The 18,599-nt window shown below is 41.8% G+C and overlaps 1 protein-coding gene across 2 annotated transcripts; it reads left to right on the forward strand.

The window, feature by feature from the left end:
- Positions 1-3,203: 3,203 nt before the first annotated feature.
- On the forward strand, positions 3,204-17,861 carry LOC117966276 (phospholipid phosphatase-related protein type 3-like). 2 transcript variants are annotated; one of them, XM_059015138.1, is made up of 9 exons: positions 3,204-3,560; positions 3,982-4,066; positions 7,156-7,253; positions 9,939-10,124; positions 10,556-10,685; positions 10,912-11,107; positions 11,401-11,458; positions 12,273-12,446; positions 14,020-17,861. In XM_059015138.1, exons 3-9 carry the CDS (start codon positions 7,173-7,175, stop codon positions 15,313-15,315), a joined length of 2,121 nt encoding a protein of 706 aa, XP_058871121.1. In that variant the 5' UTR covers positions 3,204-3,560; positions 3,982-4,066; positions 7,156-7,172; the 3' UTR covers positions 15,316-17,861. The 2 variants fall into 2 exon arrangements, with proteins under 2 accessions (XP_058871121.1, XP_058871119.1); XM_059015136.1 differs by lacking the exon at positions 3,982-4,066.
- The last annotated feature ends 738 nt before the right edge of the window (positions 17,862-18,599 follow it).

Here is an 18,599-nt window from a genome sequence, read left to right on the forward strand (position 1 = left end):
TAATTGTGTTTCTCATTAATTGCGACTTTATCCCTAGTCGGTAGTTATTTCTCCCCTGCACACTATTTTTCCTTTTTTCTCTGTCTGCTTTTTCACTTGAAGGCTTTTTAAAATATAAAGCGGTACTGTTCTCTCCCAGAACAGAAGGGGCACTGGATTAATGTACATTTCCAATTGCCAGCTTAATTACATGGCACTTCACTCCCTCCTCAGCAACTCAAAACACACAAAGCACCTCGATTGCAGTGGTGCAGATCCTTTTAATCTTTAGATTGTGATCATCAAGAATCATTTTCAATCAAGACCAAAATTCTATCATAATTGATTATTGTTCCAACCCAAATGCCACACTGTACACTCCAATAGCTGTCCTGCAGCTTGTGCTGTTGCACCCAGTCACCAGCAGGTGGCTCCAGAACCCTGAATGAAACGTTTCAGTGCAGAAAGACAACACACACTGATCTGTAGCAATGCTTATGAAATAGACAGGAGCCTGTTATGGAATGAAAAGGTGTCTGCAGACATGGTCAAAGCTATATAAAATCATCAACACTATGTGTTTTCTGTCCACCATAAAGGTCTACTTGAAATTAAGTTTTTCCTGTGGTGCATTGTTTATGAATCGCCCTGTATAACAATGTTAAAATCCACAAAAGACGAGAGTCTGTAGGATGGGAGTCCTATATAGACTCACTTGTTCAATATCGATCATTTTAAGGTCATTTCTCCTGCTTTGCATCTCTTTCTTAATGTGTGTGCCGTCTTTACACAGTATCACTGTTTAGTATTCATCCCATGTCAAACAGCATACGACACACTGACCTCTGAAGTTTGAAGAGGGTACTCACATTTACAAAACGATGCAAGGTAGGAAAAATCACCCTAAAATAAGCAAAATTGCACAAAGTGGGCCTACATAGGATTTGATGCACATGGGAAAAAAATTTTAATGGTAGCTTCATTAAAGCTGAAAAACGTATATATTTTTCTTTGTGGTCTATGGCTAGAAGAGTAATGATCTATGAAACCACCCTTATCATATCTTCTAATTAAGATAATTCAATGAGAATATGTATAGTAGCAGATTACAGCCAGCAACATAAAGCTAAGCTTGTTACCCCATACCTGTGAACACCAGTTACAAAGCCGTACATTAATACTAACATAACTACCTTTCACACTCACTACCAGAATACATAGTAACAATCTAATGACCACAAATCTGGTTCATTTTAAACGGAGCCCGGACAAAGCTGCTTGTAATTAATGACCCTAATAAAGAGGGAGCAGTGGGCCCTGGAAAAGGTCGTCCGAGTTTATTACTAATACACAGCTGAACCCCCCCTTAGGGTCTCTGAGAGGGTCCCCCCCAGGGAGCGAGGGGGGGCTGCAGGCACACGGTGCCTCCCCAGTCATCCTGGTCAGAGAAAGCGAAACAGCCATGCGTGGAGAGAGAGTCTGTCTATATTGGGAAGGAGTTAACCAAGGGGACCCAGCTGTAGGAAATCAGGATGAAGACAGAAACATGAAGCTTGTGAGAAACCAAGTGAGTGCAAGTACAATGTACAGCCTGTTAAAGGAGCTGCATGCAGCGTGCCAGGGAATGTAACAGTGACTGGTCACAGGGGAACAAACAGAACCAGGAGGCAAGTGTCCCAGCCAGCGTCTCCATGAGGGTTTCTATACATTGGGTTGAAGGGCCGGAAGTTTGGTGTGATCTGTCCATTATTCTCCGAACATGACTGGGAGGGGGAGGGGTGAAAATAATATAATGCAGTGCATTCTGCAGAATGATTGCACGCAGAATTAAAGGTAAAGTAAAAAAAAAAATGAAGAAAATGAAAAGGACGGGATGGGGATTTTGCCTACAAGTGACGGCTAAAATGAAATACTGACGATGGAAGCTGCTTCATCTTTAATGGAACTGCCACAGTTATATTTGCAGAAATGAGTCTGTTGCCGCAGTCTTATTTACTCCACGTTTATCCTATGCAGATGCACCTGTGCATTTGTTCTCCTTTTAATGTCATTTTTTCCTAGATTTGCAACCATTTTATAATGTGAGCACCGTCTTTAAACATATCATTTTTTAATATATATCACATCACATCAAAAAATAGAATGCAGCAAATTAATTAAAAAAAATCTCCTATGGTAGTTCCACTAAAGATTAAAGACCTGGCATATATCCTATCATACAGACCCTTCTTCAAGGTTTCCCATGATTTCCCATAGTGTAGTATTCTACTGTGGAGCAATACTGTAGAAACACATGTCGGTAGCTTGTATTAGTGTTCTTGTATTATAAAAATGTTGTGCATGTTGTCTGCAGCAGGTTTGACTGCCCCCTTGTGTGCATGTCTGTCTGTGTTTATGACTGAAAGCAGAATGGCTGTATTGTGTCTGCAGCTGTGGTTCAAATTGGAAGCCATGCAACATTTATTTTTCACATCGTTTCAACACAGACAAGCAGTGTTCTCCATAGGTGTCCGCGTAAAGCAGAGTTTTAGAACATCATTAATGCAAAGATTCTAATGCACCGCTATTGTCCCCAGGGAGTAGGGGGTAACACCAATGAATATGTGCATCTGGTCATTTAGACTATTACAACTGACCTGATGTATGCTGATAAACTATTCATAACTGTGGGAGCTGGAGGAGGGGTCTCTATTCATAAGAATCTGAACAGAGACATATATACCATGTCTTTTAAAATACCAGTGCAGTACTACAAAAATGGCCACTTTTTGTCATATTTATCTAATAATATATTTATAATATATTCCATATGAAAAATATATTATACTTCTTCTTGATGTGTTAAATATATATTAAATATAAAACATGGATGTGAACATGTTATATCAAAATTATTATAAGCGATATCAGTCTTGCCGTTGATTGAACTACATTGTAGTTCTTTTAAGCCATTGGGGCTGCATTCAAGTGGAGAAGGGGAGGGTGGTAATGTATCTGAAACCAACCATTCTTTCTTCTTCTGACCTCTTCCTCCTCTCTTCTCCTCCTCTCTCGCTGTCTTTTCATTTTACCTGGAGACTTCTCTATGTAAGATCCAAAATAAGAGAACGAGAGAAAGGGAGGGATTGTGTGAGAGTGAGAGAGACAGACAGAGAGAGAGAGAGAGGGGGGTGTTGCCTACCCCCCTACCCCCAACCCCCACGCCCCCTCTCACACACTGCCTTTGTGTGCAGTAGTGCCTTCCTCTGCTTCTCAGTTGCTTGCTTAGCAATGCTGCTCACAGTGTGTGTCTGAGCCTCGAGGATTCACAGCACCCCCAATCACACCACCCCAGGATCTATAGCCATTCAGACCCGGGACACTCACATGAAGGATCCAGCTTTCTATTCATCTGGCTTCTATCGCACCAGGAGGGCTGGCATTAACTAGGAACTGGAGTTGTTCTGCTGTGCTGTTCTTCTCTCTCTCATCCCTTGAATGGGACGAGTGCTGATAGAACAGAAAGGGTTACGGATATGAACTGAGTCTGTGCAAGAGCAAAGAAAAGCATACATTCATCCCTTTGTCATATTCTTTTTGAGGTGAGACTATCTTTCTGCTTTGCATGGACAGCAAAATGTGTAGCGATATGCTGTGAGAGTGGAAATGGTTAAAATGCAATGCCAGTGTTGGATAAACTGCTTGAATATTGATTAAGCTTTGATTTCTCAATTAAAGACAAGGTGGTATTGTGTTATGCCAGGTTAGTGGTCATTGCTACAGGACGTCTAACTCAACGTTCATCTTTTAAGGTCTCGTTGGTGGTAATTTTAAGGCTGAGAACGTGACGATAAAATAGACTTTTTTTTATTAAGATAATAATTTATTTAAAAAAGAAAACTAGATGTTATGGATTTTTTTTATTATTATTATAATTATTATTAACTGGATCATTGGTACAAATTTGTTAGATTGTTTGACACCAGCTTGTTTTAAAATGCACTGTTTTTTTTTTCAAAAAAGCCAGTTGTTTGTTCTGCTTTCCTTGACCGAGCAGCCCATATACTGTGGATTTGACGTCTCCCTGTAATTTGCAGCTGCAAACAGGGTGAGGGGTAAGGGGTAAGGGGTAGGGGGTAAGGGGTAGGGGGTAGGGGGTAGGGGGTAAGGGGTAGGGGGTAGGGGGTAAGGGGTAGGGGGGTGGGGAGTGCTCTTTTTGTTGCAGTGTTTCTGGCAGGCTTTGTAGCCTCTCTGATTTCACACTGGAGATTCCAGCCACAGCTGGTATACCCGCGTCTGGGAATCAGCATACAGGGCACGTCTTGTGGTTCCCAGCTGAGTTTAACCCTTGCACGCCCCCAAGAGTTTTTTTAATACATTGGATTTGACATTAGCCTTGACTATTCAAGTCTCCAGAGCTAAATTTAGAAATACTAAAAACAAAAACAAAAAAACATAGTCATTTCAATCACAAACATTTCGACAAGAATGTCTTTTTGAGTAAGACCTGGTCGAAACGTTTGCCATTACAGTTTTTTAAAATAATTTCACTTTTTTTAAAGATTATCTTCCTAATATAATATATAGGGATACTTGGTTTTGCATGTTAATGACCACATTTTTTGTACTGCCCCCTTAGCCTCCTGTATGTGATCATTCAGATATTGTGTTCATTTCTTTTGGATCAGTCTGTATTCAGGCGGAGTCCAGGAGCTGCTTTTCAGTTCTGTTTTTCTGTCATAGACTCAGTGAAAGTTGGATCAGCCTCTGTGTCTGTATATTAGCTAGCACCAGCACCATCTAGTGCACAGCATCATATTGCCAGCAATACAAAAGGAAACTTGGTTCCGAAACTTGGTCTAAAGTGGCAGATCACTATAAAGACACTTTGGCTAATCTAGCCTTTGTTACGTATATCTAAAGAAGGCACCTTAACCATATGAAAAGACAAATACACAAACGGTATTGAAGTAATTGCAATGAGAGTGACACGCAATGATTGCAGAATCAGGGGAGAGAAAAACAAGCAAGAAAACACAATGAGCTTCCCTCTGTCGATGCTGACTCTATAATGTGGTTATTGTAGAATAAAACCCTGACCTGCTCAAAGGATTGTCACACCCCCTTCTGTGGGGTGCATTCTGTACCCAAATTACTGTGGGGGGCAAAAACATGTTGGGACATTGCAAACTCACATTAAAAATAAACCACAACTGGAATCCTTTGTAAAATAGATAACTTGACAATGACACTGAATACTATATATTGTAAGCTGTTATTCAGTCTATTTGTCTATTATAATGAAATCTGTTTAATATCACTTTTTTAAAATATAATTCCCCAGAAAATCTAATGGAAAACAGAAAGCTTTTATAACACTGTAATTAATATAAATGAAACTGATTTACACCTTGCTTAATATCACCTCAAACCGCAGGCTCCTCTTTTGACACCTCAAGTTGCTATTTTTTGTCACTGATATAGTTTTTCATTAAAAAAAAAAAATCTGTAGCATAAACATCAGGTAAAACTGTGAAATGATGTCATACTTTCACCAAATGCGTGAATTTGCAAGCCCATGAACTCTTAGCATGAACTCTTTTGCAAGATAAAACATTAAGAAAGTCAAGTAGCGAAGCATTTCTGCTCTGTCATGAAGACCCTCCTCTTAAATGAATCCACAGCTGCCGATGACTTAATGTCCACTACTGCTCAATCTGTCCAGCTAATAACTACTCGGGACAAAGAGACGTCCATCCGCCGTGTGCGAGGTGGACAGGCTATCTGTCTGGAGGCTTGGGGTGTCACACAGGGGTCAGCATGCCTCTGAGGGAGAACCCCAATATCAATCTAACCTTTATAAGCAGTACCACAGAGAAGAGCAGAGCCAAGCTCTTCTGATCACTTTGGGTGGATAAGCAGACTGTAAAGAGAAGCTGAGTGGTCCTGTCACCCAGAGTGCAAAATGAGATGACACTCCTATATCATAAGAGACAGGATCAACTGGACATACTAAGATCATCCTGTTTTATTTGTTTCATAATTCTGATTATGTGAAGGACTATATCACGTGTTTAAATGGAATTAGCTGATCTATTTTTTTTCTAATTTGGCTTTTTATATCATTTAAGAAAACAATGGGTTGTTATGATCTGCAATGTTTAACTTTTAAATTACTATTGGGTTGTTATATACAGTCATTTTAACTGCTTCAGCTGTGGCATCAATTAATTGAAGAAAAAAAAAAGTCCCGGTTTTTCATTCTGGAAATCTGGTAACTGCCAGGTTTTGGGACCCTGCAAACCCACATTCAAAACGGAGTCTCATTTCAATGGGTCCTTGAGTTACCATCTGAAAATCAATTCACCAAACAGATGACAACGGGTCTGAACAGAACCAGCGAAGGGTTTTTAAAAGAGAAGGCGATGACACATCTCTACAGTCTTGGATTCTGGTTAATGAATTAACAAGACAAGCCTTGTGTGTATCTGGAGAGCATTACAATGTAGACAGCTGCACGGCTGAACTGTGCCAAATAGGGAATGAAAGAAAAGGGGAAAGAAAGACTCCCCCAGACACACACACACACACACACACACAAACACACACACACACACACACAAACACACACACACACACACACGCACCGGATCCAATCGCTGTCTAGGAGGGTAACAGGCACGCTGCGGCATTGACACATCAGGAAAAAACAGACAAAACACAGCAACAACACACAAAGAAAAACACAGCAAAAACACAAAAAGAAACACAGCAACAACACACAAAGAAAAACACAGAAAAACACAGAAAAAACACAAAAAAACTGCAGAAAAACAGAAAAATACAGCTGAAAAATATGTACGTAAAGATACACAGACAGCACTTGCAGAACTTGTATAAAGGCAATTTTCTTTACTGTCAGTGAAGCATCATTTTTACCTGTATTCAAACATTTATTCAGATTTTATCATAATGCTGTTGCCGTCTAAACACGACAGTTATACAACATGTATCATCTCATTCGTGGCTTTATTAAATGAAATACAGCACATTTATTTTAATTCAGTGCGAACTGATTGCTGTGTCTTGATAATGGGTTTGGAAACCAGATGAAACATCCCACACACAGGGAGCCGCCTTCTGCTCTCCTGTATTTCGTGGAAGTGGGCCTGACCCTCTGATTCTGCTTCCGTTCAGGTTGGGACGTCGTCAGGATGATCTCCCCGAAAGACAAGCCCAAGAAGAAGCCCCCTAAAGACAGTATGACCCTCCTGCCCTGTTTCTACTTCGTCGAGGTGGGTACACTGCATCAGCACTGCCATTAAACCAATGCTACGCGTGTTTACACGTGTGTGTGTGCAGCCCAGCGCCCTACATATCTGTCCCTGCCTAGCTCAACACTCTTGTCCCGCTGACACAGGTCTTTCCTTTTTTTTTTAACAGCGAATAATTGTCAATCGGTTGCCAAAAGCACGCCATTATGATCTGAATACCCCATCAGTCGGGCGCGTGCCTAGGGTTACCAGAAGTCCTGGGAAAACAGGGTTTGTCCCAATTTTCAGCCTTCATTTTTTGTCCCAGTCCGAAACAGTAAAATTGTTAAATCGTCCCAGTTTAGTTATTTTGTATTCACATTTTCTTTAAGTATAAAATTGTAGCAGTGTGCTCAGGAAGTTGACAACACAGTCATTTATTATACAAAAATAAAATAAAGAAATGTATGGATTACTTGCTTATAATTCTGATTATAGACCCAAATACTGTCAGGGACACTATTTTCCAGGGACACTGTATTTGGCACAACAGGGGGAACTTGACTGATGTCTTTAAAATCTTAAAAAGAGTTGTCTAAGATAATCTCGAGCCAACACTATAAGCAGAAACCAGGACCAGGGAAGACAGCCTTGAGAGCTTGAAACCCTTCTTGTTACACAGAGAAGGGTGAGGGTATGGAATGGGTTACCTTGCCATGCTGTTGATGCTCAATCTACGAAGAACCCACTGTGTTTTGGGATCAGCCACTAGGAACAGAGCACTGATGGGTCCAATGGGCCTCCTTTTGTCTGTAAATATTCTATGCTCTTTGACTTTAAAAACCTTTCTACGTGGCCGTCACCTACGTCTAATCCTGCCTAGAATGGGTTCTCTCGCATGCTTCACTGGTAGGATGTGTCACAAACCCAAAAAGCACAAGCCACACCTGCAACAAGATTAGAGGTAGGAAGCTCACACATAGAGAAATATATCAAATAGGATGAAACAACTGTTTAAAGATGTTCATAGCTGGGTATTCACAAACATGTACCAACACTGAATACAATCATTTATAGAACATGCAGGCAAAACATCTGTGTATGTCTATAGCAGATTTAAATATGAACTCCCCATTTTGAAAGAATTTGGTAATAAACAGTAATGCCTTGGTTATCCAAACCCTGATTATTCAAACACCCAGCTATCTGAACAGCCCTTGGTAACCTGCCCTGCTCTGCTGTCTTAGAAAATGCGCCAGTCAGCCCTCAATCTCTGGTGTTTACAGGTAAAGGGGTTGAATTCTATCTTTTTAGGAGGTTACCTGATTGGGAAAGTCAGTTTGGCGATTTCACAGTTGTAAATACACACCAACTCGCCTCAATTAGCTTGGATAGTAAGTTTTTTTTTTTCTGCTGATTTCTCCCAGTTTGGTTTGGTCAAACAGATGGTTTGGAGAACATAAAAACAATGTTAACTAATAAATATACAGACAATTTAGATGACATTTCAAAACTGGCACTAAAAGACCAATGCGCTAATTCAATTACTGGCAACTGAAGACACAAGCTAGATTTGAAAACTTAGGGTATCGCTTTGAATATTTTCCAATGAATATTCCTGTCCTCAGTGTGAGGCAGCTCAGAAAGAGAGATAGTTACCCGAAGAATCCGGGCGCAAACTCTAGTCCACACGAATGATTACCAAAGACAACACCGCAAACCACACGCTGTCATATAAACATCTGAATCCCACTGCAAATTAATTCATCACTGTATGTATCGATCGCTCCACACATGCAACACCTCCGCATTACACCAGCTCTGACTGATTGATAGTCAGATAAGATGCTGCAGATGGCTCATGAAAAATACTTAAATCTCCCTCTCTCCTCCTCATGTCTCTTCTAGTCTTCTGTTCTATTCCTCTCTTCCTCCTCTGTTTTTTCTCCACTCCTTTCCCTTTCTTCTCCTCCCCATTTTCTCTACCAAAACTCCCCTTTCTTCTTCTCTGTCAGCCTACCCTTGCTATTTTCTCAATTTCCCCTCATCTTTTCCCCCCTTTCATATCTTTCAGGAAAACTTAAAAATTCTCTGAATTACGGATTCCCTATTAACTTTCTCTCCCCCATTCCTTTTGTGTCTCTGCCCCCCCTTCATCCCTCATTTCTCTCCTCTCTTATCTCCTTTCACTCTACACTGCTTTTTTCATCTTTTCTATCCCCTTAACCTCCCGAAGTATGTTCAGTCATGAAATGCATGCAATAGATTATTTATTAAAACATAGCCTAGACAACACTACTACATTATACATATGTTACACTACATTATTTAGCCTTTGGCCTCGCCTTTCGAGGTACCCCATAAATTAGCTTGCAGATAACTGGCGAGGCTGGTCGTAGGGAAGCCATGGGCAGGGGGGCAGGATAGCTGCCCTCCCCAGTTAGACGAAGCCAAAAAGCAGGTGGAGGCTGGGGAGGAGGAGGCGAACTCTGGCGCACAGCGGGGACGTAATGGATTAAGAGAAGATCCATAAATCCTTTCCTTGCAGATCATTGGATGTATTGTTTATCGAAGGACAAATAAGAGCTATTCGATTGACGATTTCTGTTGGAAGCGGCTAAGATATGCTTGATGTTTATGTGATCTGATCTAAGATTAAAGAGCTCCCTGCAGAAGCAACACTTTGCTTCATTTACTCAGTGAAATGACTGTCCTTGTCTCCCTCAGCTGCCGATCGTAGCCTCCTCGATGGTCTCTCTGTATTTCCTGGAGCTCACAGACCTGCTGCGACCGGCGCAGGTGGGGTTCCGCTGCCACGACCGATCGCTCAGCATGCCCTACGTGGACAGCGGAGACGAGCTGATCCCACTGCTCATGCTGCTGAGCCTGGCCTTCGCAGGCCCTGCTGCCTCAGTGAGTGTGCCACGACTACCCACAACTTCCAGCAGCCCAGCAGTGATATTCCATCCTTCATGTACAAATGGAGCAGGGCATCAACAAACAAAAAAAGATAGGAAAAGGCTAAATCAAAGTGTGTCTGGATTTCAAATCTCAGCTCTGACCTGATAGGGCTTTTTAGAGTATTCCCAAGGTACAAGAGCTGAACTCCCTGCCTAGGACCAGGATTGTCAGTGGGGTTCTTGGGATTATCAAGGGGCCATCATTGGCTGATCACAAAGTATGTGTGAAAGGTAGCCTGATGAAGTGAGGAGCAGTAACTGCCATCTGTCTGTCTGTCTCACGGGTCTTGTCTGTTTCCTGTAGATTGCGAATCCTTACCTATGATTGGAGTGTGTCGCTTGTGTCACGCCCCCAGGCAATGTTCTTGTGTGTCCCTCCTATAGATTATGCTTGGAGAGGGTCTGGTCTACTGCCTGCAGTCTAGACTGAAGCTGAGGCCCAGGGTAGAGGGCAGCATCAACGCTGGTGGCTGCAATTTCAACTCCTTTCTGCGCAGGACTGTAAGGTTTGTGGGTAAGACTGCCTCCCTGTCCCCACTCACAGAAGCAGTGCATGCTGGAGTTAAAACTAGATTTTCATTTTAGGGGATTGTCCAAATGTCCTGTAGGGTTAAAACTTTGACTTCAGGGTTATGGTATAGACCACAACCCTCAGTATTAGCCCCAGTAGGTCAGTGTCAGTGTGCCGTGGCTCAGTGCCGTGGCTCAGTCCTGTCTGTGTCCTTTCCTCTCGTTGACAGGTGTCCACGTGTTTGGTCTGTGTGCTACAGCCCTGGTGACAGATGTGATCCAGCTGGCCACTGGCTACCATGCCCCCTTCTTCTTGACCGTCTGCAAGCCGAACTACACCATGCCAGGTGTATCCTGTGACTCCAACCCCTACATCACCCGGGACATCTGCGCAGGGTCCGACCAGCACGCCATTGTGTCTGCCAGGTACCTCGTATTACCCCCAAACCATTTCATGCCCATGAATCTTTCTAGACTGGTAATAAACAACTTATGATTTTGAGATTTCGTGACGCACAAAGGTTTAACTCGTGAGTTATTGAAATACTGTTCTTTAAAAATGTAGGTGGACACTAAAAATAAAATAACAGTCCAGAAAAGCTTCATGTATATCCGCAGATATGCAGATGGAGCATGTGTTGCTGGTAGATTGCCAGGATTCTCTTTTGGGTGCTTCTAAACACAGCTTCTTTGCTTTCTTCCTTCTTGTTTCGCGGCAGGAAGACATTCCCATCCCAGCATGCCACGCTGTCTGCCTTTGCTGCTGTGTATGTTTCAGTAAGTACCTTGTCTATCTGTCTGTCTGTCTGTCTGCAATGTTACATAACAGCAAATACTAGATTAGCAATTTAGGTTATTTACATACAAAACAATTTTGTATGAAAATATAGTACGATTTAATATGATTTTCGGTAAGAAGTATTTCGTGAAGACATTGGAAGACTTTTAGTGGAAACATCATAAGTTCATTTTTGTATTTTTGTATGTACATAGGCATTTAAGTTAGAGATAAAATTGACAGTGAAATTGGCTCAAATTAATGACGTGCAACAAAAAATAAGTTATCAGTATTGTAATCTAAAAAGAAAAAAAATCTTTGTTATTTCTAGGATTTTTAACATATGCTTATTAAGCTACCTAGCTGAGTTGTGTTTGGTGATTTCTGATCTGAGCTGTGCTGTGATTGGTGATTGCTGATCTGAGCTGTGATTAGTGATTGCTGTTTGCTGATCTGAACTGTGTTGTGATTGATGATGGCTGATTGGATCTGAGCTGTGATTGATGATTTCTGATTGCTGATTTCTGATTGCTGATCTGATCTGAGTTGGGATCGGTGATGGCTGATCTGAGCTGAGTTGGGATTGGTGATGGCTGATCTGAGCTGTGTTGTGATTGGTGATGGCTGATCTGAGCTGTGTTGTGATTGGTGATGGCTGATCTGAGCTGAGTTGGGATTGGTGATGGCTGATCTGATCTGAGTTGGGATTGGTAATAGCTGACCTGAGCTGTGTTGTGATTGCTGATCTATGCTGTGCTCTGATTGGTATTTGGGGTGTACTGACCCGGTTGTGAATGTGCTGTCTCCTCACAGATGTACTTTAACTCAACGATCTCTGACAGCACCAAGCTGCTGAAGCCCATGCTGGTGTTTGCATTCGCCATCGCGGCCGGACTCTGTGGACTCACGCAGATTACTCAGTACCGCAGTCACGCCATCGACGTCTACGTGGGCTTCTTCATCGGAGCTGGCATCGCTGCTTACCTGGTGAGAGCCCCCTATCCCAACAACCATGCACTTATACATAGAGATCTGTAATATCCTACTACAGGAGGACACAATTCCAGTCAGGTATCTGTGCCACCTGTACCCTAAATCCTTTAATTTAACACACTTAACCACCTCAATCAGTTCCTTATTTAATAATACAGATCTCACAGGCCAGATTTGTGTGTTAGTGTGTGTTTTCTAGTTGGAAATGTATCCTTTTGAAATATATGTGATAACTAGGCTTGCTTCTTTTCAATTGTAATCGATAAAGCTTGTTAAACATCGAATTCCCCAAAAATATGACATAAATTTATATAGGATAAACATTGGTAAAACCACTCGCAATTTTTTTTTTCTTACCAAAAATAATAATTTAAGAAATCCTCTCTAGTTTGTGTAGTTTTTATACTTGCTGTCAGTCCCGTCTCCGTTCTGCTCTGAATGGCTAGGGGTCGCTGTCAGTCAACTCAGTGGTTCCTTAATAGGCTAGTGTAGTTTCACTGTCAGTCATCCTGTTCTGAAAGATCTCATTGGCTGAGACAGTGCTAGAATGCTCTCATTTGTTTAAATGACTGTCAATCATCAAGACTGACTGTGCACTTTCATTTGCCAGCTACAGCGCCTGTCATTCAAAGCGCCTACTTTGAAATTAGCAGGTTAAGGTGTAGGTGAGCTTTTGCTATTATAGGGATACAAGGTGACAGTTACTGCTTTGATTTGAAAATGGGGAGTAAGAAGGAAACACTTAATGAATATTGTGCACATTACTCTGATCGACGGCTGAAGTCTCCGCGGCAGGACGAAGCGGGCCAGTCTGCCTTGCCTCTAGTGAGTCCAGCTGTGCTTAAGCAGGAGAGGGGCAAAGCTCAGAATAATAAGCGTAAGTTTAGTTCTGTTCAGCTTTCTAATATTTTGTTCAGTGCATATTATTTAAATTTATGCTATAAAGGTCTGTGTAATACACTTTATGTGCTGCGTTTTCTACACTTTATTTGAGACATTTTTTTAATTTGTGTAGGATCTTGATATCTTTACAAGGTATAGCTCCGCTGTGACCAAACATTATTTCAATTAGAATGCTGGTAACCATGGTTTTGTTGCATGTCGAATATGATAATGGGATTTCTCTAATTGAGACGTTTCTCAATGGCATAAAAAGTCTGGGGTTTTTTTTAAGCATAAAGGTGAATTGAATTGGTCTGCTTGAATTGAAAAATAAAGATTGAAAAAAACGGTAAATTTCTTTCAACAATAAATGTTCGATTTGGCAAAAAAATAAAAATCGAATAGTAGCAAGCCTAATGATAACACACACATTACACATATAGGGTCCATGTATTTTGGCCTCAAATTATTTTAAGTATTGCATGACTGCAATTTATTTTGAGTCGTTTTTGTTGCTAGTTTCACAATTTCCCTGTAGATAATTTCTACTTTCTTCAAAATAGGGCTTCAAAATTGCACTGCTCCTGTCAGCATTAACAATGTGTCCTAAATATGTTTTGAATCCACCCAGTCATCTGGTTAACAAATATTTAACTTAATCTGAACCAAAACCATCTCGCTGCAGGCCTTCCACGCCGTGGCAAACTTCAAATCCTCTGAGGACGCCTCTCCCTGCGTTCCCCAGCCGCCCCCCAAGGATGCCCTCCGTGCCCTGACTCAGCGAGGCCACGACTCTGTCTACCAGAAGAACCACCCGTCCGAGAGCACAGACGAACTGGCCGCCCCCCAGAGGATGCAGGGCCTGAATCGCCAGGTTCAGCGGGAGAAAGTGTCCCTGGGCAGCCTGAAGCGGGCCAGTGTAGATGTGGAGCTCCTTGCCCCCCGCAGCCCCATGGGCAAAGAGAACATGGTCACCTTCAGCAACACCCTGCCGCGGGTCCACACCCCTTCCACGGAGGACCCAGCCCGGCGCCACATGACCGTTCACGTGCCTGTCGACCCCCTGCGCTCCAAACAGCTGCTGTCGGAGTGGAAGCAGAAATCCATGGAGCTCCGAAGTGTCGGGCTGAGCTTAGGAGTGGATGAGGAGCGGGATGGGAGTTCAGAATGCTCCGATTCAGGAGATGATGTTGAAGAGGAGGACTTGGTAGTCCCATCTTCTTTGTATCCCACAGTCCAGGCTCGACCCAGTGCAGGCCCAGGAGCAAGGGTAGTGATCCCTCCCAGACCGGTGGCTCCTCAGCTGGTACACATCCCAGAAGAGGCCCCCCCTCCATCCCCTAAAGGCTGTTCGGGTGCCCGGGCCAAGTGGATCTCCATAGCTGAGAAGACAGCAGCAGCGGTCCCTGCCCCAACACCTTCCTCGCTGCGGGCTGCCAACCAGCCTCGGATCATGCAGGTGATCGCTATGTCCAAGCAGCAGGGGCTGATTTCAGTGACCCCCAAGCACTCGGAGACATCTTCATCCACTTCTTCCAGCTCTGATTCTCCCCTCTACAGACCCCCTTCCGAGCGGGATAGCTCCAGCATTGTCACTGTAGACGCTCATGCTCCTCATCATCCCATAGTGCACGTTTCATCAGGGAATGGAGGACCTTGGGAATGGAAGACTGCAGCTAACAATGGCGGGAGTGCATCCGAGCTCAAGGAAGCGTACGAACTTAACGATCTGAATCGGGAATGTGGTCGGAATTACCGGCCAGTGAAAAGCGTTTCTCCGGCGTCTTCAGCCAGCGATCCTGATTCAGAACTGACCACAGGCCACGCGGAGTTGGCTTCGGAAAGTCGGAGCCGGGAATCCACACTCCGGAGGAAAACCGGAACGGGAATTTCGGGACAAGAACGAGAGGGAATCCCGATACAGACCGAGCAAGATCCGTTCTATAAGAAATTGCAAACCGGACGAAGGTTTAAAGAGTGAATCAACTAGAGCAAACAGAAACCCTCTTCAGAATGTAAACTACGAGGAACATGAATCTACGTGGAGTTTCAGATCTTAGGTTTAGGCCAGAGCATGTGAGCGATGAATAATCGTGTTATAAGGCCCGTATGATATGGATGTACCAGAAGCAACCACAAAACATATTTAATAAAATAAGAACATTTTCAAATGAAGTATCTAAAACATCAGGGCACGACGTCTGACGATCAGTCATTTTTAAGCCAGTTGAAGGTGTTTAATGGAAGTCCTGACCAGTTTCAAATATTTCTTATTTAATTTTAAACACGCAATCTAAAAAAAACATTTCTGAAATGTTTGTCTACTTGGCTTTGCATCAACCACTTATTTGTTTATCCTGGAATAAACACAGAGAGGTGGTTAGTACAATCCAGGCTGATTCCCCAATGCTCTAAAATGCTGCAGTATAATTGATCAAATACCCTTATGTTTTACCTTCATAGACAACTCAGTGAATCTTTTATTTTATTAACCCCCCCAGTTCATAGACACTGATAAAGTAAATGAACCTGAGTTTATCTCATTAACAAGTTACTGTAGTACGACGCACATTACAGTACATCACATACAGGTGCTGTTGTTTAGATTTGAGAGGTTCTCAGGACAAGACAACAAAACAGAAGAGGACTTCTGTTCAATACTGGAAAGATAAAGTGGTCAATGACAGAAAAATTAAATAAACTCTTAAAAACTGAGGCACTAACTACCACTACATACCGATTCATATACTTATGAAATACTTTGTGACTGAAATGATTTGTCTGAAGCTGCGGGAGAAAGGAAGCTGTGTGTATTCTGTAGTGACGTTCCTCTGTTCATACTGGGGTGTTGAGTATTCACTAGCTGTTTTTAGTTTTTAATTTTATTTATTTTTCACCTTTCCCTTGCCTTTCTATAATGGTTATGTTGGGTTACCTTGATCCAATATTTATTTAAAATAGTTTTTTTCCAAATCTGTTTTTACCCGCCTGTGAGTAAACAAACTGCCTCATTCAAATCATGTGACAAAATGACCTTTCAACTTGGCTGGTCCCATTTATATAATGTAGAGTAGGCTGGACCAGGAAAGTTTAAAGGCCACATGGTCACATGGTTTGAATGAAATGAGGAAGTCTATTCAGTGCTGGGCAGTTAGAATTTTCCAGACAAGGTCAAAGCCAGGTAAAGAAGGGTATAGAGCAGTGGTCCCGGGGAGCCCCTGGGTCTGCTGGTTTTCATTTCAACTGAGCTCTCAGTTACTTAACTAGACCCTTCATTGAACTGATCATTTGCTTAATTAGACCTTTTTAATTGTTTATTTCAAGTTAGCTGTAACATTTTATAAGCAACTTGAACTCTGCAACTGTTTAAGAGCTCAAAACAATTAAAAAGGTCTAATTAACAACAACAACAACATTTTATTTATATAGCACTTTTCATAGCAAGTATCCCAAGGCACAAACAAAAAGAAAAAGTGCATTTAAGTACAGTTAAAAGCCAGTTCAAAGTACAGTTAGATACAATTAAAAGACAATTTAAAATAATAAGTCAATAATTAAGCAAAATATCAGTTCAATTAAGGGTCTAGTTAAGTAATTGAGCTCAGTTGGAATGAAAACCAGCAGCCATGGGGGGTCCTCAGGACCAGGATTGGGAAGGTCTAGAGCAAAATGATAATACATTAATATTGAAGCATCAGAGCCCAGAACCACGCTCAGCGACTGCAAACATCATGAACAGACAAGGGAAAGGAGGGGCACGTGTATTCTATAAAATGATAAAGCTACGCTCTCTTGGAATGGGTGGGTGTTTTTTATGTGTTATTTTTGACTGATAAACTATTGGATTCCCAATGCTGCCAACTGTAAATAAGACATTTCAGTGAAAAAAAAAAACAAAGGACAATTTTATAACCCACTGATAAATCCATTCAGTAATTTTGACGGATTTTCGTGTGTGTTCTTTCTTTCTATCGTTCATGAAGATGGAAACGGACTGAGCCGTCTGAATGTGCAAGTGTGCCCTGGATCACATGACTGTTCCAGACAGTCTGAGCCATTGCGCTGTGCTCGCCATGATCTGATTGTACAGACTGCAAACTGGCATCCCAGACTGCAATAAGAACTGAGCAGAAACACTGTCTTAGGGATGGGAGAACGCTAGCATATAAAGAGCTTGGTTTTACGGCTTGGTAACTGGATTGGAATTTGTATTCTGCCTGTATTTGTTCCAGTCAGGATTTAAAAATAGAAACCTGCACTATGTACTCAAGGTGTGTCTGGATCGAAAGGAGGCAAACCAATCACTTGAAATCATAGTAAGAAGTAATTGATAAACACTATGTTCAAAATCTGCATGTCGTCAGTGTAAACAACAGGACTTTCACTAGATGTGTATCATTCAAAGAATTCAAACATTATCCTGCGTTTCATGTAGGCTATCTGAATATGGTGGAAGACTAAATATTGGGGCTTTTCAGTATAGTTTTTTAACATAGTGTTTTTATGTTTATCAATTACTTCTGAGCTGTAAATATTCACCCCCTTTTAATATCACCTCATAGGAACAGAAAGGAACACAATAAGCCGCTTTGACTTCATCAGGAGCACCAATAGCCTGCTGTGGAATGTAGAACATAGAATCGCTTTCATAACAGCAGTGTGTTCATTAATTAAATACATCTTCAATCCATACCGTCTCCTACACTGTACATGTGCAACAATTTGTAATAGTTAAAAAATTAAATGTAAAAGCGTTTTGCTATCCTAGATTGTGATGCTAAACATTTCAATACTGCACAGCAGCTGACTCAAACGTACCCTTTGTGAACCTGATCTTCGATTTGCCAGCGTATGAGGTGAGGTGGGATTTGTAAGTGGGAGGAATATGTTTGATCCTATCCAGAGTGTTGCTATTACTGCAGTGATATTATCAGGTGCTGGCCCACGTTGACTCCCAGTATATAGTGATATTATCCACAGGCCCCCGTTGACTCCCAGTATATAGTGTCTGCTTATTTTCATCCCCTTGAACTGTCCCAGAGTTGTGATATTAAAAGAAGTGATATGAAACAGTTTTGGCGGTGGTTGAAGTACGTACTTTATATTAGAATCCCTTGCCATCCCTTGTAATATGACCCCATCAGCTTGGGGTTAAAAGTTGATAACTACACTTAACCCCAAGTTGATGGGAGATCCTAACTTACTCTAACTTATTCACTAAAACAATTATAGCATATCAACACAGTATATAGCTCTTTTATTGAA

This window comes from Acipenser ruthenus, chromosome 49 (genome assembly GCF_902713425.1).
Source record: "Acipenser ruthenus chromosome 49, fAciRut3.2 maternal haplotype, whole genome shotgun sequence".
Lineage (NCBI taxonomy): Eukaryota > Metazoa > Chordata > Actinopteri > Acipenseriformes > Acipenseridae > Acipenser > Acipenser ruthenus.

What these genes read in the sequence shown, in the direction of transcription:
- LOC117966276 (XM_059015138.1), top strand. Translation starts at nt 7,173, where the DNA reads ATGATCTCCCCGAAAGACAAGCCCAAGAAGAAGCCCCCTAAAGACAGT. An exon ending in TCGCAGGCCCTGCTGCCTCA is followed by an intron (nt 10,125 to 10,555) that starts GTGAGTGTGCCA and finishes TCCCTCCTATAG; the next exon opens with ATTATGCTTGGAGAGGGTCT. An exon ending in CAGGACTGTAAGGTTTGTGG is followed by an intron (nt 10,686 to 10,911) that starts GTAAGACTGCCT and finishes TCTCGTTGACAG; the next exon opens with GTGTCCACGTGTTTGGTCTG.